We start from the raw sequence: 23241 nt of genomic DNA on the forward strand, positions 1-23241 counted from the left end.
TGGCCTGTCATCTGCCTGTTCACAATGGACCTGGCCTGTCATCTGCTTTTGATGCTATTGATCATGATTTTTCTCTTTTTATTCCAAATATCTAGGAATACGATCAAGTGTTTTAGGCCTCTTTGCAGATTATCTGACCGACCTCTCTGAAAATTTCCTTTAATTTCACTAAGAAATCTTGTTAGGGAGCCAGTAAAGCAAAACATTTCGTTTACCAAAATTATGAGCTTGTCAAGCCTTTGTTAAAAAAATCAAACCATAACTCAGAGCTTCAATCAAATAACCGGTCAGTAACAAGGCTGCATTTTAATTCTAAATTTTTGGAAGCTTTATACGTAAAACGGACGCATTAGCTGGAATTGAATTCTTAATTGAGTAAATATTCGAGCGCCTATAGGATCTCCTCTTTCTCCTAAAACAGCTCTGCTCAGAGACTCAAATGACCTCATCTTTTTTTAGACGATAATAAGTGAGTTGTACCTGGCCTGTCATCTGCCTGTTCACAATGGACCTGGCCTGTCATCTGCTTTTGATGTTATTGATCATGATTTTTTCTCTTTTCATTCCAAATATCTAGGAATACGATCAACTGTTTTAGGCCTCTTTGCAGATTATTTGACAGACCTCTCAGAAAATTTCCTTTAATTTCCCTAAGAAATCTTGTTAGGGAGCCAGTAAAGCAAAACATTTCATTTACCAAAATTATGAACTTGTCAAGCCTTTGTTAAAAAAATCAAACCATAACTCAGAGCTTCAATCAAATAACCGGTCAGTAACAAGGCTGCATTTTATTTCTAAATTTTTGGAAAAAGCTTTATACGTAAAACGGACGCATTAGCTGGAATTGAATTCTTAATTGAGTAAATATTCGAGCGCCTATAGGATCTCCTCTTTCTCCTAAAACAGCTCTGCTCAGAGACTCAAACGACCTCATCTTTTTTTAGACGATAATAAGTGAGTTGGACCTGGCCTGTCATCTGCCTGTTCACAATGGACCTGGCCTGTCATCTGCTTTTGATGTTATTGATCATGATTTTTTCTCTTTTCATTCCAAATATCTAGGAATACGATCAAGTGTTTTAGGCCTCTTTGCAGATTATCTGACCGACCTCTCTGAAAATTTCCTTTAATTTCCCTAAGAAATCTTGTTAGCGAGCCAGTAAAGCAAAACATTTCGTTTACCAAAATTATGAACTTGTCAAGCCTATGTTAAAAAAATCAAACCATAACTCAGAGCTTCAATCAAATAACCGGTCAGTAACAAGGCTGCATTTTATTTCTAAATTTTTGGAAAAAGCTTTATACGTAAAACGGACGCATTAGCTGGAATTGAATTCTTAATTGAGTAAATATTCGAGCGCCTATAGGATCTCCTCTTTCTCCTAAAACAGCTCTGCTCAGAGACTCAAATGACCTCATCTTTTTTTAGACGATAATAAGTGAGTTGGACCTGGCCTGTCATCTGCCTGTTCACAATGGACCTGGCCTGTCATCTGCTTTTGATGTTATTGATCATGATTTTTTCTCTTTTCATTCCAAATATCTAGGAAAACGATCAAGTGTTTTAGGCCTCTTTGCAGATTATTTGACCGACCTCTCAGAAAATTTCCCTTTATGGAATCTTTAAAGAACAAAAATGTCGACAGGAGTTCCTCAGGAATCAGTTCTGCAACCACTTTTTCTTCTTGGGGAAATCTGCCCTTCGAAGATATATTCATTCGACTGTATTTGAACTACTATTTCTATGCTTATGATACCCCTTCTTTACTTCTTACTAGATTTCGCAAAAGCAAATTCAATTTGATTCTAAGCAGCGTAGAAACCATATTTGCTGGTGAAAAACTGAAACTCTCGAAATTTTAAATGTGAACATTCTAACCAGTTTCGGTACAATTCAAGTTTTTTGAAAATCTTCCACGTGCAACCCAGTGCCGTAGGTTGTAGATTGACATTGTTGCTTTTGAGATGATTACAATTATATATCGAGAGAACGCGTTCGCACCAGTCCTTCTTTTCAGCTGCTAGCAAGTCGTTAACAGCTTCGCATTTCTCGATATATTTGAGGCGAGTGGTGATTTTTTATAACGTAAAATTTATTGGCGAGTTGCTCTAACCAATTGGCAAGCGCCCAAAATTCAGTTTTACAGAGTTTTGGGCGCTTTACAACGGAGTTTTACACCGGAGAATAAATTCTCCGGCGTACAACATAGTCAGAAATGGATCGATGCTTAAAGCGTTGGCTGTTTATCATGGTTAAAAAAAACCTCATTTGAAACAGGAAGACATTCTTCGGTTTTATGCTATCGTAGACCAATACTGAGGACTTGGATGCACTCTTTATCAGGGTATTGGTATAAATCAGGGCCCCAGCAATTAATTATATCTGTCAATTAACTGACTCGAGAACTTTCCAAAACCAATTAATTGATTGGAGAGAAGTTAATTACCAGCCATTTTTCTGGTATATTTCAAAAATTTACTTCTGAGTTTATAAATACACAACCCACACACACAAATGGGGTATGCTCCACTCAATGGACAACTGTACGCCCACAGTAGAAAACATCACAGCAAACTTCTTTGTGATCAGCAAAAACAACGGGACAAAAAATAGTCCACTGTTTGAAACCCTTTGCTTAAAAGGCAAATTTTGCAGGCTCATCATTTAAGGTCGCAGAAATTTCTCCGCACCTAATTCTCCCATGCGCGAAAACTGTAAACGATTGGTCTGTGACTAAAAAACGAACTAAGCAGCTTCAACAGTGACGTAAAGGTCGACGCGACGAAGTTCTTGAAGCTACACCTTGCAGAACAAACTTCGCAAAAGAAATTCTAGAAAATGTAGGATGATCCGAAACAATTCAACAAGTTCGTGAAAACAAGAAAAAAATTGAACTCAATAAAATGCCCAACCGGGCACTCATCATGGACACTCTCATCGAGGGATACAATCAATCAACTAGATCTACCCCATCAAAAACACCAATAACCCTCTAAATCGAACCCAAACTACTTTGTTAGCCGCCAAGCATTCAACTCCGTTCTTTACCATCAGTCTACATTTGGCAACTTTAGCGTAATGTCGAATTAAAAAGCGGCCATTAAAACCCATGAAAGCGACGGTCCGTCAGAATTAAACGCAAACAAATGGAAACGATATCGAATTGCTTCAAAAAACTCGAATATTGTAAAAACATTATCGAAAGGTGCCATCAGATTAGTCACCAAAAAATCCTTAAAAACTTTTGACAGGATACAACGCTCGTCGCCCCTTATCACTGAACAAAACTCCGAGCGTTAGACCGATTGGAGTTAGAAGTCCTACGCCGTATTATCGCGAAAAGTATCAAAGCGCATTGAAGATGACTTGCGGTTTCCTGGAGGCAATAGCGAGCTCTGCCTGGGCCAAAAGTGTGGTATTTACAATTCCATACATTCAAGGCGACCTGCTTATGATGCTACCGAAAATGAAACAGTACTTCTAATAAACGACAAAAAGCATTCAATTGCACCAATCGACAATTGGATATTGAAAATAAGCTCAGATCCATACACAGGCGCGTACAACCTGTTTGTAGCCAGGTATTGCTTTTAGTTTCAACAAAGCATCACCCAGGGAGATCCCATTGCCAAGGCAATGTATGGTATAGCTATCCTCCCACTGATTGACCTCATACGCAACTCGAGCGTACCGCTAAATCGTTCGCGGATAACTTTGCGGTATGAAGCTCGGAGAAACTGCCGAAATTCTTCACGGATTTATCCGGTTATGGATATCTTGTAAGGGCTCGAAAATGTCAGTTGACTTTAAAGGAGCAAGCCAACTACCGAGAACCTGGAATTTTTAGAGGAACTAGCTTTGATATTATAGATGGCTGCAGTATTTTTTCGATTAGTTATTGGTATTGGATTCTCGTGAAGCCGTCCCAGCAACTAAATTATCAATCTGCTCGAGAAAATTGGTAAAACTGAATCAATAACTACGCTGCGATTTCCGCTGCTTTCGCGCCTCTAGAAATCTCACGATCTAACGAATATTAACCTCATACGAGACAGGACTAGGCAAGACCAAAGCAACGCTCGACAGAGGATGGAATCTTGCAAAAAGGATATTCTCCACACGTTATCTGAAGATTACCTTCCCAATAGAAGCCGTTATCAAATAACGAACCTAGAGGTTTCAGATCTGTTCTGTTTCTTCAAAGCGATGAGTGGTCGAAACCTTTCCCTCGCTGGTAATTTTAAATTGCCTGATGCTGTCCGGAAACATAAGAATCACAAAATGATCGCAAAGAACATCTCATCAGCCATGCGTTAACTCTCAACTTGAAGCAAGTAGTGGATATACAAATAACGGCTTCGTCTTGCTTGAATTATTTCCTCAAGCAGAGATTAATTAATTTAAATGTCTAGAGATGAGGATGACTATAATATGACTTGCTTTCCTGATCGCTTTCCTGTCCCGGTAGAAATTTCTGCCTCGAACTCTTCAAAAAGACAGGCGCATCACATATGCTCCAATAAAAGTAGTTGTGATTTTGACGCGTTGAAAGACGATATTGCAATAAATCATACCCCTGAAAGAACTAAGAAACGACAGCGGTACCCCCTCGTTTATTCCAGGAAACGTCACAATGCTTAAGCTGAGCACGTTAAAAAATGGGAACGGAAGTATCAGAACCTGAAAAGAATTGTGTAGAGGAGCAAGGAAAAGACAGCAGAATACGAATCAGAGTTGTTCTCTACCGTCAACAGAAACCCCTTCTTTAAGTACCTCAATATTTTTCTGTACGACTCCTTGCCTGCTGTAATCAAATGGGGTGTAACCTGCCAAGAGGGAAACGCTGATGAGCTGAACTTTTCAACCCGTATTTCGTTTCTGTGGACTGGCCCGAACGTTCAAAATTTCCATAGCAGCTCGGACCATCTTTCTGGGACCTTAAAACATGAGTTTTCATTGGATGACGTAGAGCGCGAGTTGTCGACCCTCAACAGTACGAAGAGCAGAGGACCCGATTCTATGCCCCGAGATGCTTTTAAGAAGACTGCAAGACCCATGTCGCCATCACTGAAAGCAAGTTTGAAAACTTATCTAAGCGCCTTGAAACAAGCAATGGTGTCGCCAAATATTAAAGATTTGAACAAAACTGAAGTTTCGAATTATCGACCAGGGTGCCTCCTGAATGTTGTTTCCAAAGTGTTCAAAAAATTGATGTACAACTGCATTTCCAAGGCCATAATTTTATTTGTTTGCAACAAGCAGTTTGGCTTTTTACCTCACCAATCAGTTATACTGCTACTAATCAACAGTCTGTCGAACATTTAAAGAAACATCGAAGTGCCTCACGATTTTACTTCTCTTGTTTTATTTGACTTTTCAAAGGCGTTTGCTCAGGTTATACATTCTATACTTTTAAAAAAACTTCCTGCAACCAAGTTTCTTCCCAGCTCTCTTTCAGCCATTTCGCAGTTTTTAAAGCAATCGAACTCAAAATATACGAGTACTCTGCTGGTTCTGGAAGGCAACTAGTTTCTTCAGAGAATTCGTTCATGTAAATCGTTCAAAGCGAGGTTTTTGATGAAGCGTAACACTGCTCCCTCGTTACCAGTGGAATCCAGGATCCAACTCTACCCTGAAGCAATATGTCGATCACTGATACAATTTTGGGATCTAGACAAGGGTAGCCATTAGCTTAAACAAGAAAATCCTGAAGTTGACATCCTGCTGTAAGGATTACAAGCTTAAGGATCTATTGCTCTACATCAACATCATCAACAATCATTATTCAATTGACTTGACGGAATTGTATGAAATTATGGATGACGGTGCTAGAACCAGGGTCAAACTGCCTTATATTCGGTTTGCAGCTCAGACAAAAAGTCAGGTATCGAACGGGCTTTTGATTCAACATTCTGCAAAAAGGGATATTTTTTTGACAGCATGAACTTGAAGAGAAGACTAATCAACATCATGTGGTAATACTTCTTAGCAAACTGGACAAAAACAACCCCTGTTCATGGATTTTTCTATGTCTGTATGAAAGATGTGCTAATCCGTTGTCTTAACACAGGGAGCTAAAACTGCCGTTGACCTATTTGTCATGAAGTTTTAAAAGTGATGATAAACATACATCACGTTGTCGGTTTGGCATGAAAAAAGGAGCCACGAACTGTATCACTACATTGCTAAGGAAACGGCACGGTTTAGCGCTTACAAAATCGTAATTCCAACCAATTGAAATCAAAATTAAACCTATTGAACCCATGTGTTGGAGAAAATTCACACTAACCCGTGCTCTCCACTGTATAAAGGGGTTAAACTCACATGCAGCAGAACGAAATTAGACACGTTTGCGAAAATAGTGCATGGCGTATGCTTATTACATCGTAGTTGAGTCCACACTTCAGTTGTTAGAGGGCGGAAGCTTCTACATCTTCTAGCACTGGTGACAACGCACGATTTGACATCAAAGCAAACGGCTTGTGGGGGTCCAGGTTCAGCAGAACTTTCTTCGACGTGAAAATTTTGAAACCGTTGGTCAAGTTATGCCCAAAAGAAGCCAAGGAAGCATGCATACAAATATCACGAGGCAATTAAAAAATCTAGTGAAAAATGTCACCTAATTAATATTTCAACCTTTTGACAAGTCTCCAAGAGCGTAGCATATTGCTGTAAGCTTAAAAGATAAAGCTCTTTTGCGGTATATTTAAATACGCTGCTGTGATGTTTCACAGAGGGGGCTCACTGTTCCGTTTAACGTGTGAATCATGCTCCTTTTCCTTTTATGTATATATCGTCAATATAGCAACGTCTACGACTTTCCAGCAGAGTTTTTTACTCAAAACAATGAGTTTGAGCGGCCGCCACTCTATCCTTGCAGACTAACAATATGCGAACACTACAATTCTACTACATGTATGCATAAGCCAAAGCTCCTGTCGATCTTCTGGACTTTTTTCCATGAAAACTATTCAGAGACTAACCTGTGCTCTTGGCGCTATTCATGTAGATGCTCAATATGTATTACCTGACTTCTGTGAGAGGGATATTGAATCCCCTCAACTTTTTGTTGTAAATTCATATTATTATTAACATTACTATACTCAAGGGAAAAAACAAAACGGCGATACCGAAAACTTTCTCCACTCTAACTAACTTCCGAACATGGAAGTTATGCTATGATATTAACTTCAGGTGAGATTAAATCATCTTAATTTTTTTATCAAAGCATACTTACGATAAACCTTCATGCTGAGCGGAGTTGGCTTTCTTGAAAGCCTCAAGATGAGACATTAACGACAGCAATACGGAATTAGCTTTCGGATCTCCTTGAGTTTTGCTTTTAATCCCAATATTGGCTGCATAAACGCGACAGTAATACGAGATAACAATATCCTTCTTTTCAAACTGTACTGCTGCGTTCAAGTACGGAATCATTCCTTTCAAAGGTGGTGGTATGTCGCGAACACTGGGCGGATTTGACACACTCATTGCAACAATAATATCTGAAAACACAGACTTTTATAATTTTTGAATGTAAATTTAAATTAGAAGGGAACAAACTACAATAGCATATAGACAAAATGTATTTTAATCAGAGGTTTAATCAGAACAGTTACAGAAAGGTCGAGAACAGTATTTACAAAAATGGTGGCAAAAATTAGTTCAATTACCAGTTAAGAACGAATTTAAAAAGGAGATGAGAGAAGGTTGGGTACAGCGAAGGGTTTGCTACAAACCAGCAATCAGCTTAAAGTGAGATAATAATAATCAGAACGTAAAACAAATCTAAAAGAAAATCAAATAAAGGAGTATCAACTTAAAAGCCTTCCTTCCTCGACAACCGCCCCCATGGAAGCCTCGACCGGCTGCGGTCGTCGGAGCGAGCGGGAACCGCGCACGCTGAGTACGGAGCTCCGGAGTAGCGCAAAGCTGATTTTCGTTCGGATAAACGTGATGTTGGCGTAGGAGTCGTCGTTCTTAAGGCTCAGTTTGCTGGCAACTTGCTTTATCACCCGAGTTGCTGAAGGTCCTGCTCCTCCTGTGCAAGAAAAAATCAACGGACTGAAAGTGCCCTTCTCAACATTTATAACTCGAGGCTCGTATTTCAATTTTTTGATATTTTCATCTATATGCGTCTTCGATATTTTTCGGGCAGCTTTTGGCAAAGGGGTGGAAGATTTTTACATCGAAAAACGTTTTTGTGAATCTGCTGTCCCAGAGGCCATTGGCTTTAATATCCAACCGTGCGTCATCTTCAGTGCTGGTAGTTTTATTTGCAAAGGACTCACCTTGCAACGCCAGAAGATTAGGCTCGATTTCAACATCAAAACAAATTTCCTCAAGGAGATTGGCGAAAGAGTCACGGATGTCGTTATGTCTTAAATGGGTATACCCGCCTCTGGGACAGTGAAGGGCATGAGCAACCGTGAACGGCTCGCCACAAACACAGTTGGACGCAAGTTTGGGCGGCTCCCAACCATACCGAAGAGCAATACCATCTCGGAATTCAGACTTGGACAGATTGAAGTTATACTTTTTCGATGGCATGGCATTAAGCTGTAATATCCGTGCACTGTCTACGGTTACGGTTTGGGTTGGATGTTATTCTTAAGCACCTTAAACCTCGGAGTTACCGAGGAAAATTTTCCAAGTTTCAGACTTGAATCTAATTGAACAGATGTAAATGTATAATCAGTTTAATACAAAGTTAGATCTATTGCTTGTAAATATTAGAATTTTTGTGAAGATGAGAGATGTAAAGCAATTAAAGAGAGGCAGCTCGATTGTGCAAGGTTTAGTTTTGAATATGTTCTTTGGTTTCAGTCCTATCAATGGTTAATTAATCTTAGGTTATTTTTACCCATTTTCGTTAATCTCCTTGGGATTTTCTCATAGTTATTTTCTACCGCACGGGTCACTGTTAGTTAAACTAACAGATAACAGTTTTACCTGCTTGACGAATCCCGTCACGAACAAACATTCCTTGACGTGTCCCGTCAAGATGAAAATCCATGATGATTCCCATCATTAGTTATGATGCTTTCTCTATATTGTTAAAATCCGGTTTACTATTAGTAACCATCTCTTTTTGTTCTACTATTTGTTTGTGAAAATTTCGAATTATGCGTTTAATATGTAATTTATGAGCATTTCATACATTATGGTTCACTATACTGCCTCCCTCTTAGAAAATGTGAGTGTTCCACTCACTCACACAGCAAGAGTTTCAAATGTCCATTTTCGAGTTCATATATTCTTGTGCTTTTTCAATCCCGTACTTGTCATAAATTTTACGGGCCTCCTCGTCTTCCATAATTTTCTTCGCTTGAAGAAGGATTTTGAACATGTCCTCACAACCACCCTTGTCCGGATGACAGAGCATTGCCAACGTTTTGTAATGTTCCTGGATAGTACTGGTTGTGGCCCCCTGTGGCAGGAATAGAAGTTCATAGAAGTTTGGAGGTCGACTGAACGGGCTCTGCGCGTTGATCGCCTCCAGCCTCCTCTTCATGACCTTCCTTGAGGTTTGCTCTGTTTTTACTCCCGAGCTAAGCACTCCCGCTCGTCCACCAGAGCGATACATCCCTTGTTTTTGTTTCGGCTACATTGGTAACCTCCTCCAACTCTTTCTTCAATGTTTCCACCTGCCTCCCAGCGTATTTAAGTTGCCGTTTGGTCTCCAGCAATTGATCACCTAATCTTTGACTTTCAAGTTTTAACTGCCGGAGCTCCTCTTCGAGCCGAGCCCCGGTTGTTCCCAGCATTTCGCTGTTATCAATCTTTTTTTGTTGTTCCTCGATTCTGTGTTGCATCTCACTTAACTCCCCAACGCTAATTGCGGCTCTATCCACTATATTGGGTGGTGGCAGCTGCGTCAGTGGCACCACGTACCTTTTGTTGGAGGTTACTCCAACAATCCGATACACTTGGTGCCTGACTATCGACCTGACCTCGAACAACTCGGGTAGATAGTAGCAATAATCACCGATTTTAGGTTCTGCCATTCCTAAATATTATACACGTAAATTAGTCTAATGTATCAATCTCAATTTCTGCCTTATCTGGCACAGATTTTGCATTTTTTGCTTTTATAATTACGATGTTTATTTCACCATCACACCGCGGTCAACTGTCCTTTTTCTTGTCAATTTTTGTTCCTTTGTACGTTGTTTTAGATGATGAAAATAACCTAGTTCCCCCATTGGGTTAATGGGTTGCAGTACAATTACAGGATTGGTGCCACTGCGTAGCATATCGATTGAAAGAAACACGCGTACCAAACTAAATATGATTTTAGATCCAATAAAAATAGTCATCAAACTGATGGTTATTTCCATGGCCACATGCTAGATTTGTTTCACTTCATTACCCAAGTATTCAAAAATCAGCAATTCATGCCATTGATTATTGTACTTTCAGTCCGTGTTGAAATACTCTAGAGTCTCATGCTCATATAAACCTCCTTGTCCCAGGAAAACTTCTCTTCCTGTTACCGTCTTTCTCGAATGCCTTAACTTTTGGGCCCTTTTGCTGAGTTCCAGGTCCTTGTCATTGAAAAGCCCTTCCATTGGCGCCGAAGTTGACCAATTGACGTTAACTCTATAATTAGGCATATCATTGGGTTTTTCAATTAATTGTATCCTTCACCCATATGTTATCCATGACCCATTCTGGTATTGTCCGAAAACACCCTAATTGGTACTTCCTCCGTACAAAACTGATTTTCGACAACATGTACGATTACTTTAGCGCACCTATGGAAATAAAATATTCCTCCCGCTCTTTTTGCGTGTGTACCCTGAGCGTTTTTTGACTTAAGAAAATTTGGTGTGAATTTCCTTTAATTGATGTCGTTAGAATCATAGCTCTGTGCAGTTTTTCTATGTGACAATTTAATAACTCTATTTGTTTCAGGTTTTCAAACATGCCTCGAAAATCCCACAAAAAAAGTTGGTCGTGTTTTATGTCCCTGAGATCTGTCTCAGATATATCTGTTGTTGAAAAATTTTGTTCCGTGGCCGTCAACTTTTCCGTTGTGTAAAACAAATTTCTGTGGTTTATTTCAAAAAACAGAAAATTGTCTATATGTTATTTGTTTTTCAACTGGACAACTAATTTTCTTTTTCTGTCTAATTTGCTCGTCAAGTACTTTTTTGTTTCCAGCGCGGACTATTTTTGCTGTTATCGAGTCTGAAAATTTAACGATCGTTAAGATGTTTGGTTTTTTGTCTTGGTCAAACAGATACTGTACTGAATCTATTTCAAATGTGTCTCCTTGATATAACAAGGTCTGCTCCTGTTTCAAAGGGTCTTTAAAATATAACCATGTTCCTTCGTTTGCTTCCCTAGTTTCAATGAACAAATTCCCCATGAAAATTTCAGCATTTATCATGATGTTACCTTTCTGTGTTTCGCCTTTTGGATTGATCCAATCCACGGGGTAGACATAATTCACTCCTTTCTCATCTCCGCTTTTCATGAAAGTTTTTGATATCTTCTGAACAAATTCAGCGTCGGTCCGGTCAACATTCATCTCGTTGAGGAGTTCTTTGGGAGCATTGAAATCAAAATCACCAAGACCCGGTAACCACGTTTTCTGTCCTTGCCATAGTTTTTGACAGACTGACTATTTTATTGGGTAAAACGTTGGAATTATTTGTGATTTTTCGTTCAAGTAAGTTGCGTCGTCATACCAACTACTTTTTTTCAGCACAGCCCTGTACTTGCAGTATTTTAGTTTACCCATGCTGCTTTTGGCCTAGATCAGTCCTCCTTTGTATACCTGCTCCTCATTTATGTGACGTTTCACATTTTGTCGGTTCCGTCATTGCAAATTTCTGCGTCTGTAGAATGTTCTCAAAATCATACCCCACAATCTCCAAGGATTGTGAAAAACCTATTATACTAACCAACTGAAGAAGCTTCCAGTTCAGCTGCACGATCCAATGTGGGTTCCACGCCCTCTGCATTTTGTCGTATCACCTTATAAAAAATTACAACATTATCAAATTTTTAATCTGCATCGTTATCTTTGAATAAAGAATAGTCTTTCAGATTCCGTGGTCTTGTTATTCCCGACGCACTTCTTGTCTGATATCGTCGTTCGGCGACATTTTGCGAAGTAAAAGCCGTGCTCCTATTTGGAAATTCTTCGCTATCACTCCTTTCGGATGTTGACACCAGACTATCCCGCTTCTGCTGTGTGGCTACTTTGTGCGCAGGTATCTTTGTGCTTCTGCTCTTATTTTTGGTGTTAGTATTTATTGATTCTTTTGTACTCCCACCCATAGGTGTTTGAAACGATTCGTCTTTGACTGTCTCATTGTGAGTTTCATTATTAGGATCATTTTGACTAATATTTCTTTCAGGATGAACTTCTCTTCTTTCTGTGTCATTCAATTTTGGGGTCACCACTTCAATTTCCACAAAATCATTGTCCTCCGTATGGTCGTTTTAGGATATTCTCGGTTCAATCTTTCCCTTCTTAGGTTCTTTTTTATCAGTGGTAGCACTTCTACTGTTAAAACATTTGAGTCAATCGTAGTGGACCTTTTGTTGTTTTTTTGTTTTCACATCCTCAATAACAAAGTTCAGATCGTTTATTATTTCACGTATTACCCGCGGTCCGCTGTAAAAGGATTTAAGTTTCTTTGTCTGGCCAGTTTTTATTGTGGGGTTGAACACCATTACTAATTCACCTACTTCATATTGTGGTCCAAATGTGCTACGGTCATAGTAGGTTTTTTGTCTTTCTTGCTCCACATCCATGCTTTCCCGTACCAGCTCATGACACGTTTGTAGTTCGTCTTCCAAGCAACTAACGTAATCACTCAAAGTTGGGTAGATTTTTGTTTGTATTGTTCGATACATGCAATCAATCGGCAGGGCGCATGATCCTCCAAAAAGGAGGTAAAAGGGCTGTACTTCGTAACAGAGTGAATTGATGATCTGTACGCCATCATTACTAGCGGAAGGTATTCGCTCCAGGTGTTGTTATGTTCACCCACATATTTTGCAAGACTCTCTTCGGTTGTGCGATTGATGCGCTCTATCATTGCGTTTCCTTGAGTGTGATAAGCTGTTGTTGAAGTCCTGTTATTTCCCAGCTCTTTACAAATGTTCTTGAAAAGATTCGACATAAAATTACTGCCCTTGTCATTATGAAGATGTGCCGGACAACCAAGCCTTGAAACCTTTACGTTTACAAAGGCCTTAGCTACCGCTGGAGCTTCTTGGTTGCTCATTGGAATTGCTTCATACCATTTTGTAAACTGATCTCCAATTAACAGAACGTATTTGTTTCCACTGGACTCGGGTAAAGGTCCCATAATGTCGAAGGCAACTTGCCAGAACGGATGACTTGGTTTCCACGTTGTCAGGCTGTGTATGTGTTTCTGGTGTGGAGATTTCTTTTGACGGCATTCTTCGCAAGAACTTACCCACTCGTGGATATCTTTTTTCATCCCGGGCCGGTAGAATCGTTCTCGAACCCGATCAAATGTCTTGGCCATACAAAAGTGTCCGCAGTGTTCATGAAGAAAAGGTAGAATTTCTTTTAAAAGTGATCTCTGAATGACTATTTGTGTTAAGTTATTAATTTCGTCAATACGTTTCTGTCTCTTGATTAGATCATTTTCAATACGTAAGTTTCTGAAATCAGTCCAAAGTTTCCACAGTGCCCTAGAGGCTCCTGCCATGTGTTTTCTTTGAGGGCGTTTCCCGTTCTCAAACCAGTTTCTCAGTATAATGAGGTCGGCTGCATTTTTCTGATGTTCAACTAGTTGTTCAACCAATTTCCCTAGTCCAATGGACCAGATATTTTTTTCTTCCGTATTTATTTGGTTCACTTGATCGCAGTCTTTGACTTGGTCTTCAGTCTGTGGAACTCTCGACAGGCAATCCGCGTGAAGGATATTTTTTCCCGCTTCGTGTTTGATTTCAAAGTCAAACTATCCGAGCTTTTCTATCCATCGGGCCAACAATCCGTCTGGTTCCTTAAAACTATATAACCACGTGAGGGCCCTATGGTCAGTAGCAATTAAAAATTTTTGTCCCAAAAGATAATTTCTGAAGTGTTGAGTAAAGTAAACTATTGCAAAAAATTCTTGTTTTGTCGCAAAATAGTTTCGTTGACTTTTGCTGAGCGTTTTGCTTGCGTATGACTCTTTCACCCCATTGTGGTCTTCGGGAAATAATTGCGCCAATTCCAAACAAAGAGGCGTCGGTGGTTAACGTATAGGGATCCGTGTCATTCGGATAACCCAAAATTGGTGCTTTCTGTAAAGCTTGTTTTAGTTGTTCAACTGCTGATTCACATTCCTTGCTCCAAGTAAAACGTTCTTTTTTGTTTAATAGCTTATAAAGCGGCTCTGCTATTTTTCTGAAATCTTGTATGAATCTTCTGTAAAAGCCTACTAGTCCTAATATAGCTCTCAATTCTTTTATTGTTTGTGGGCTTTTCATTTTACTGACTGCCGCTACTTTCTCCGGATCCACTTCTACGCCTTTATTTGATACAAGGTGTCCCAGGAAATGAATTTTTTTCCTGAAAGAATCTGCAATTTGAGCGTTTTGTTTTCAATCCAGCGTCTTTAAGTTGCCCAAGTACGAGATCTAGGTGGTTGAGATGCTCCTCAAAGGATCTACCGAAGATGATTATGTCATCCAGGTATACTAAAGCCACTTCATAGGAGAGTCCCGACATGATCAATTCCATTAAATTTTGGAAAGCTCCTGGCGCTGACGCCAAACCCATGGGTAGTCTTTTCCATTTGTAGAGTCCCATTGGAGTTACAAAAGCTGTCACGTTCTGTGACTCTTCATCGAGTGCCATTTGAAAATATCCCGATGTCAAGTCGATATTGGAAAAGTAACAATTTCCGTCTAGAGAATCAATAACGTCATTTATTCTTGGTAGCGGCCAACTGGTTTTCTCGATCTGTTTATTCAATCCTCTGTAATCTATAACTAGTCTGTAGCTGCCATCTTTCTTCTTCACCAATATTGATGGTGCTGCCCAATACGAATGGGTTGGTTCAATTAAATTTGCATCCTCTAGATCTTCGACAACTTTTTTCTTTGCTTTATTTTTATCAAAGCTCATACTGCAATAACTTCTTCTGAACGGCTGGGCATCTTTGTTGAGTTTAATCTGGTGTTTGATTTTGTCACAATATCCTAAGTCATTTGAGTTTCGTGAGAAGACTTGTTGATGTCTCGTGAACAATTCCTGTACTTTCTCTTTCTGCTGATCGTTTAGTTTAGAACCTTCCAAGTTTGCGTGTTTTCCCATTTGAAAAGTTTCCAAGGTTTTTGCTTTATTTTGATTTGTGAAAATTCCATTAACAACTACGTTCTGTTTGTTTTCAAAGTAAGTTCCCTCTTTACTGTTTTTATACACGGTTACTGGTGCGTCCGTTAGATTCAACACTTTTATCAAACTCCAACCATCTTCCATTGATATCATACAGGCGGCTAAAAGCAAACCAGTCTTTAATTCAAAATCTTCAATTGCTTCCACTAATCCTTCCACTCCCGGAATTTCTTCTCCGTTTTCATCAGTTAATCTAATTTTCATTAGATTTTTGTTTTTACTCTGTATATAAGTGTTTTGTCCCGCAATTGCAAAAACATGAACACCTTGCGTTTTCTCTGTGGAGAGTGGTATTGAAATTTTAAAACGACTGCTATATAGTTTCTCTTCGTATAAGTTCAATACACATTTATTGGTTTTCAGGAAATCAATTCCAAGCAGACATTCTATACCTTCCTCTGCCGTTATCACGAACTCTTGTTCAACCTCCGGTAGTCTTGGTTGCAACTGTACCAAAAGCGCCTATTATTTTGACAGCTGAGTTATTGGCTGTTAACACTCGTTTTGTGTTTTTTTGTACAATTCCCGGTTTTCCCAGTTTTTCGTATGTGGACCAGCTCAAAAGCGATATACTACTTCCACTGTCTATTAATCCAATGCATCTGTTCCCATGAAGTATGATTTCTGCGTTTAGACATTTAATTGTGTTTGTCGAACAAACTCTCATGACACTGCAGTTCTCGGTGATTTTCTTTTCAAAAGGGCAGTTTTTTTTCATATATTGGGAACTTCCACATAGGAAACAATTTCGACAATTCCTCGAAAGGTGCCCTTCTTGTCCACAGGCTCTGCACTTGAAACTCTGCCTGTCGTTCTTCCTAGACGGTTCCTCTCTTCCAAAAGATCTGTTTCGGTGACTTGGTACTGGCGTTGGAAATCGCCGCCGATCGTTAAACCCGCGATCTTGTCGCTGTCCTCTGTCACGTCTGTCGTCACCCCACCGTCCCCGGGAACCGCTTCGCTCCCTAGATTGGTTTCGACGGTTTTCTCGCTGTTTGTCATCTACTGACAATTGGTTCTCAAGCCTGGTGACGGCCTCCACTAAATCTTTTGTTTCATCTCGTCAAATTACCGCAACTTTTGGTGTTTGCTCTTCCTCCTCTATTCTTGTTACAGCTTCCAGATGCACTGCTCTTTCCAAAATTGTTTGCATTTTCATATCCTTGTCGCCGATTTGCTTTCTGAGATCTAACCTCACCTGACTATGGTTGATTCCTTCTAGAAATCCTCTCAGAACGAGATGGTCTCTAATGTCTTGCGACTCCGTTGGGTAAGCTTTCAAAGCCAACTGCTTTAAATCTCCCAGAAAATCTGTCAGTTTTTCTCCTGGTTGACGCATTTAACGCATTCAAAAGCTTTAACGCATTCATCATAATTTTCTCGTGTAGCTTGCGGTAGAGTGCGGTAGAACTCTATGGCAGACTTTTGTAGCCTAAGTGCAAAGTAATGCGGCAGTTCATCATCTTTGCGAGCTGGATCTCCTACAGTTCTTCTCCACTTTTGTAGTTCCGCTAATAATTCAAAATGCGTCACGTAACTTTCCAAGTCGTTTGAACCGGTAAATGCTTCCGGTAATAGCATTCTAGAGGTTGAGCCCGTTGCCATTTTATTGTTCCATTACTTGTCTTGTGCCCTTTTAAAACTTTGTTAAGTTGTTGAAATTAATAGTTTCTATAAAATAATTATCAAGTAGATCGTCACTGGAAGGTGTTTTCTATTTTTATCTTTGAAATTCTATAGCATTCTCTTTATATTAATGTTTAAAAACTTTTGTTTATAAAAATCTAACTTTTATTTCAAAATGGCACTTCTTTTTTTACTTATTTATTTATTTTTCCTTATTTTTAAGGAAGTTTTAATTTACAGTCTTATAGACGACTGTCCCAACTAATTTCTCTTTTTTAATATGATTCTGGCTGAACTTCGATTTTCCTTGTTTTATTGATGATTGATGTTTTTAATTTTCTTTTCTATTTACGGCAAGGGTGATATTAGGTGATTTAGTTTTCATTTACTTTCCCCTGCTTATTGTTACCTGATCAACTTTTTTCGCTTTATATTCTCTTTTTTTAATGGTAGTTTCAGAAAAAGTCAATATATAATTTTCAGCAACTGTTTCAATTGATTTAAGAACGCGACTATTACGCACTGTTTTTTTCGATGGTTATGCCGCTCGTTTTCTAAAAGTCAATTTATTAACTAAGATCAAAAGAAAAAAATATTTCCTAGACTAATAAGAATTACGCAGTGGCGATCAGTTTCAATTACAAACGACAAAAACAAGAAAGAATTTTTTATTTCTACTCACTTGATATGATGCGGTCTTTCCTTACAGGGTAGTTTCTGTCTCCACCAACGAGTAAAAGTAAGCACCACGCGAGTAATTTCTCACTTGTTTTCCTGCGACTGATGTCCTGTGACTGATGTCCTCCGCTGTGGCTTCTGCAATTGATTCCCATAAAAAATTGGTAGAAATTGGTGGTAATTGAAGATTTGTTATCCCACATCTTCGTGTTTGTTTCGAGAATAATTCGATTCTCGGAGCTTTTTGGGGTTAAAGTGCTTTTTTGCGTCTCCCTACCGACAAATTTGTTAAAGATTTTAAAATGTTTATTTTTCTTTTAATTATCTTTTATCTGTCGCCAGTGTAATATCCGTCCACTGTCTACGGTTACGGTTTGGGTTGGATGTTATTCTTAAGCACTTTAAACCTCGGAGTTACTGAGGAAAATTTTCCAAGTTTCAGACCTGAATCTAATTGAACAGATGTAAATGTACAATCAGTTTAATACAAAGTTAGATCTATTGCTTGTAAATATTAGAATTTTTGTGAAGATGAGAGATGTAAAGCAATTTAAGAGAGGCTGCTCGATTTTGTAAGGTTTAGTTTTGAGTATGTTCTTTGGTTTCAGTCCTATCAATGGTTAATTAATCTTAGGTTATTTTTACCCATTTTCGTTAATCTCTTTGGGATTTTCTCATAGTTATTTTCTACCGCACGGGTCCCTGTTAGTTAAACTAACAGATAACAGGTTTACCTGCTTGACGAATCCCGTCATGAACAAACATAACTTGACGTGTCCCGTCAAGATGAAATTCCATGATGACTCCCATCATTATTTATGATGCTTTCTCTATATTGTTAAAATCCGGCTCACTATTAGTTACCATCTCTTTTTGTTCTCCTATTTGTTTGTGAAAATTTCGAACTATGCGTTTAATATGTAATTTATGAGCATGTCATACATTATGGTTCACTATAAAGCCAACATGAAGCTCCTTTTTCAGAGGCTAGATCAATTGCATACATTTGTTTGCATTGAAACAGTTTTTAATGGTGGATTTTTTTCAATCATTTTCCTTGATTTATCTTTACTGATCTTCTCAACTCTTTTTAATTGTTCGGCCTCGATGTTTGATACGTCACCGAGGGATAGCGGCTCTGAAATGGTTTTTGAACGTTCGTATTTGAGAATTCTATCTTCAGGGCGAATGATGTTGAGTCCACCTTTGCGTACAGGGAGTGAAATTATGTCGCGATAGGCCTCGTCATAATTTGTGTTACATACAAGGTTAGGGATTAGTTGGTCTTTGATAACTTTCTCGGCTTCTTCCAACAATTCGAACGTGTCTGGCGTTGTCCTCGATAAGAAGGTTAATTTATGCTGCACAGAGTTCGTCAAGCATTTGTACACATTTTGAGGTGCAATTTTCGCGTGTTTGGCTAATTTTTGCAATATACGTAGATAGTTTTGCTTTTGATCTTGTATGTATTGTCTGCAGGTGTCCACGTTTCCGATAACAGATCCAAGGGTTCTTGATCCATCAATAATGTCTACTTCTTCACCTTTAAACACGTTTTTGCGTCATTGACGTACTCTTTTTTGGTGATAAGATTGCATTTGATAACATTATAACCGAATGAAGGACCATGCAGTTTCAACTTCGATAGAAGGACTTTCAGCGCTTCGACCGTTTCCGTCATCCGCGTACCATTTTTGAATCAGGTTGTCGTCGGAAACCTTTTCGATGAGGGGCAAAATAGCTAGTCCATACATTGCCTTTGCAAGTGTTTCGCCTTGAGTAGTTCCCTCTCGGGATTGCAGAACTTTGTTAGAAACATAGAGATTAGTTGGGGTCTTATAAGAGTTAGATAAAGCCAGATAAAGAGATGGACAGAGAACTTCGATGTTTTTTAGGGCTAAGTCTCTGTTCAAACTGTTGAAGGCTTTTTTCGCATCAATAAGGAGGATGGCCTGTGTCTCCGGTTGCTCGAAGGCCTCACGTAGAGAGTGAATGGCATGTTCAATGGCGCATTTTTGACCAAGGCAAAGTTGGAGATTACCTCCGAGGAATTTGAGGTCATTTTTGACGCACGTAACAATGGCCCTACCAATGACGCGTCGCATTACCCCACCAACGCCTATGGGCCGTACACCAGGGCATTTATCGAGTGGTATCAACCTAGAGCTATTGTGTGCATCAAGAAAGCACAACTCGTGTGTCGCAATCAAAATAGTCAACTTTGCCAATGACTTGCAAATGTCGTTTGACGTAGATTTGAACGATGTAAGGATGCGTCTCCATTCATTTGTATCTAATCCTGAGGGACCATGGCTGCCGTGTGTCTTCATGGCCGATCTACGTATTGCAGATGCATTGATGCGATCAAATATAGAGTGGTGGTAGGGTAATGTATTTAAATGGGGGTCTTTCGCAACGTAGTCAAGGTTTGCAGTCTGTGGGGCGGGATGCTTTTCAACTAATATGTCCATTACTGTTTTTTTTCCCAGTTTTTGATTTAGGAGTAAGACATCGACCTTCGATTCTTCGGTTAGACATCTTAGTGCGTTCGAGACTTTTCCATGTTTTTGTCGAATAGTTTGAATTCATTTGTTTCATGTTTAGACTTCGATTTTGTAAGTCTGTGTTGTAGTGCTTTCGCCTCTAGAAAAAATAATTCAAATTCACAATGTATCCAGAGGTCGAGTCGCCTAGCTATGATTTTACTTACTGATCCATCGTTGCCCTTTTTTGTTCTAGCGAGGATGATATGGGGCATGGCCATAGCGGCTAACATCCCAGCTTCACTATTATGATTAATAGACTCACATTGTGACAATGCAACGCTGAGCGACTCAACAAAGCGATAGCCTACTTTATTTTTGCTTAAAAAGAAAAAGACGGGTTTGCAATGAACAATTTCTCGGTAAACGTTTTTGAGCGTTTCTTTCTTACCGGTGGTTAGATTGGACCAGAAGTCGGTAGCAGTGAGAATCAGGCGTAAGGGGGGCAGGGGTTTGGTTGACATGGGTATGGGATGCATGGGTATGGGAATCGATGTTTGCATTCGAGCTTGCTGATGTCTCGGTGATTAACGCCTCGTGTGTGCGTGCGCTGGGGCATTTTTCGCATTCGAAGTTGTCATGGTGTTCGCCCGCATATCGAAGTCTGGTACATTGGACACGCATATAGGTACCGCATGAGTAACACCATATACCCCTCTTCTTGAGGGGTTTGAGACACTTCGAGCAGTGCGTCTGCTCGGACATGGGAACGGGTTGTCGAGGAAGGGAGGATAAATTGGTGAATTAGTTAACGAAAACTATTAAGGAATGAAATATAGATGAGAATACTCGATTACCAATATAAGAAAACTGAACACCATCACGGCAAAACATGAAAGGCGATAGATTAAAAGAGGGCGAGATAACATGAGGGAAACAGTGATGTAGCAATTTATAAGTCGCGCAATTTTTCAAATATAGCTTATGATTTATCAAACGATTGTTTGTTGATGGGATGATTTTAGGGGCTATCAGGACTGATGGGTTGAATTTGTATCTAATAAGTTCAATTAGGAGTCTATAACATTCAATGAAATGAAAATTGTCTGTAGAAAGATCATTGAAGCCAAAATTTAGGGTCACAGAGCGAATATTTAGAGGGTAGTATTGTTGCACAACATCAATGAGGTCACGTATATTTGCACCGCAAAAAGAGTGTATTGTTGCGCCGATATCACTGCCCTTGATGTATTTCGTCCTTGAGGTTCCGAGCACAAGGTTCTTGACGTCCCAAGGGAGAAGGGGAGCTGTGAAGCGCGGTCGCATGCATGGAGTTGTTCCTGTTCTCCAAACACTCGGGTGATAGGGACATACAATGCTTGCCTCCAAAATTCTCTCCACGGAGAGACCATTTTTGCAAGACTTAGCATATCAAATTTTTTAATAAGTTTATCACAACAATTAGGCTGATGAGGTAGATATTAGGCTGGTTGATAATAATAATAATATTAAAAATAATAATAATAATAATAATAATAATAATAATAATAATAATAATAATAATAATAATAATAATAATAATAATAATAATAATAATAATAATAATAATAATAATAATAATAATAGTAAAAATAATAATAATAATAATAATAATAATAATAATAATAAAAATAATAATAAACATAGCTGGCAGATTGCCAGAAAATAGCAGCAGTCTCAAATAGATCTGCAGTCTCAAAACATTAAAAAAGACGGACCAAAAATATCATCTTTTCATTGAAGGCAGATCTGTTATATTTTGATTAAAAATCTGTATAAGCTATTGCTGCCTCTTTTAGCTGATCTCAAATAACCTTCATTTAGAGTGACACACACCCAATTGACCATATCTCTTTGAAGTAAACAAAAGTCAATTTCAAAGTGAGGAAGTCATTTTTGAGAGCGAGGTAAGTCAAGTGTGACCAAAAATTTAATCACGCGAATGAACAAAAAACTCGCTCTACTAAGAGCGAAAAATTACGTCACGCATGCAATTCAGTTGAAATTGCCTGAACGAATGAACAAAAAGTGACTGTGACGTCATATCTGTTGTGACTGCAACACTGCAGAGAGACATGGACTAGTTTTCTATAACTGTTGTGATCGGGAGAAATCCCTTCTGTAAAGAAAATCCCCAACAACAACAACAGCAATATGGTCGTAACAAAATCTTGACGACAACCATTTAGAAAAAAATCCGATCTAAAAGATTGAAAAAATAGTAAAAATCAAAGTGAAATTGCCGCATGTGAACAAAACACCACTAGCGAGAAAGCAAATTTTTTTCTAACACCGTTTTCTCACTCTACTTTAAAATTAGAGCAAAAAAAATTTCACGCCGCAAAACCACTCGTTTTTCGCACCACTTCCTGTTTCGGCGTGACCAAAATCACTATTCCAATTTGGCTTCAGAAATCACGAAAATGTGTGAACAGATCTTAAAAAAAGACAGCGCCCCAATACAATTCAAATTCTTTGAATTGTAAAAAACCAAGAGAAGGCCAATAATAGCCCCAGCTATCGCCGTGCGGCTATTAATAAACAGATTTTTAAAATATTAATAATAGTTTTGATATAGCGAGGGGCTGGCAGTGTAAAAGATAGCAAGAGGTAGAAAGTGGCAAAATGTAACAATCAATTATTGCAATAATTTCAATTATTGATCAATTAAAGTTTACGTTCTATCAATAACTGTTTTCGTAGTTTTTTGTTAAATTTTCTCTTTACTCAAAATTTTACAGATTAAGTTTCTCTTTACATAAAATACCGTTGAAATTTCTCTTTACTCTTTACTGTTAAAGTTTCTCTTTACTCAAATTTTTGCAAGCATTCATTTTTTTTCCATCAGAGAAAAAAAATTAATTCACCCTAAAATCTGTCAAATTCCTCATAGTTTGACACAAAAAAATTGTAGAGTGGAAGCCTTTTCTCTATTTCAAGGTTACAGATGTGCAAATATGTTGTTTCAAAATTTTCCAATTACTGGGCAATTAATTGGGTCATTCCAATCAATCATTGCAATTAATTTAGAATCACCT

The 23241-nt window shown here is 38.7% G+C and overlaps 1 protein-coding gene across 2 annotated transcripts in view; it reads right to left on the bottom strand.

The window, feature by feature from the left end:
• The window catches only part of LOC142334608 (vacuolar protein sorting-associated protein VTA1 homolog), a 102142-nt gene that overhangs the window by 23903 nt on the left and 54998 nt on the right, over nt 1-23241 (bottom strand). For both annotated transcript variants that reach the window (XM_075382776.1, XM_075382778.1), the window contains exon 2: nt 7239-7506. In XM_075382776.1, coding sequence (XP_075238891.1) covers nt 7239-7492 — 254 coding nt within the window. In that variant the 5' untranslated portion in view covers nt 7493-7506. The remainder of the gene's footprint in view (nt 1-7238; nt 7507-23241) is intronic.

This window comes from Convolutriloba macropyga, chromosome 2 (assembly GCF_964194025.1).
Source record: "Convolutriloba macropyga chromosome 2, txConMacr16.3, whole genome shotgun sequence".
In the NCBI taxonomy this organism is placed as follows: Eukaryota; Metazoa; Xenacoelomorpha; order Acoela; family Convolutidae; genus Convolutriloba; species Convolutriloba macropyga.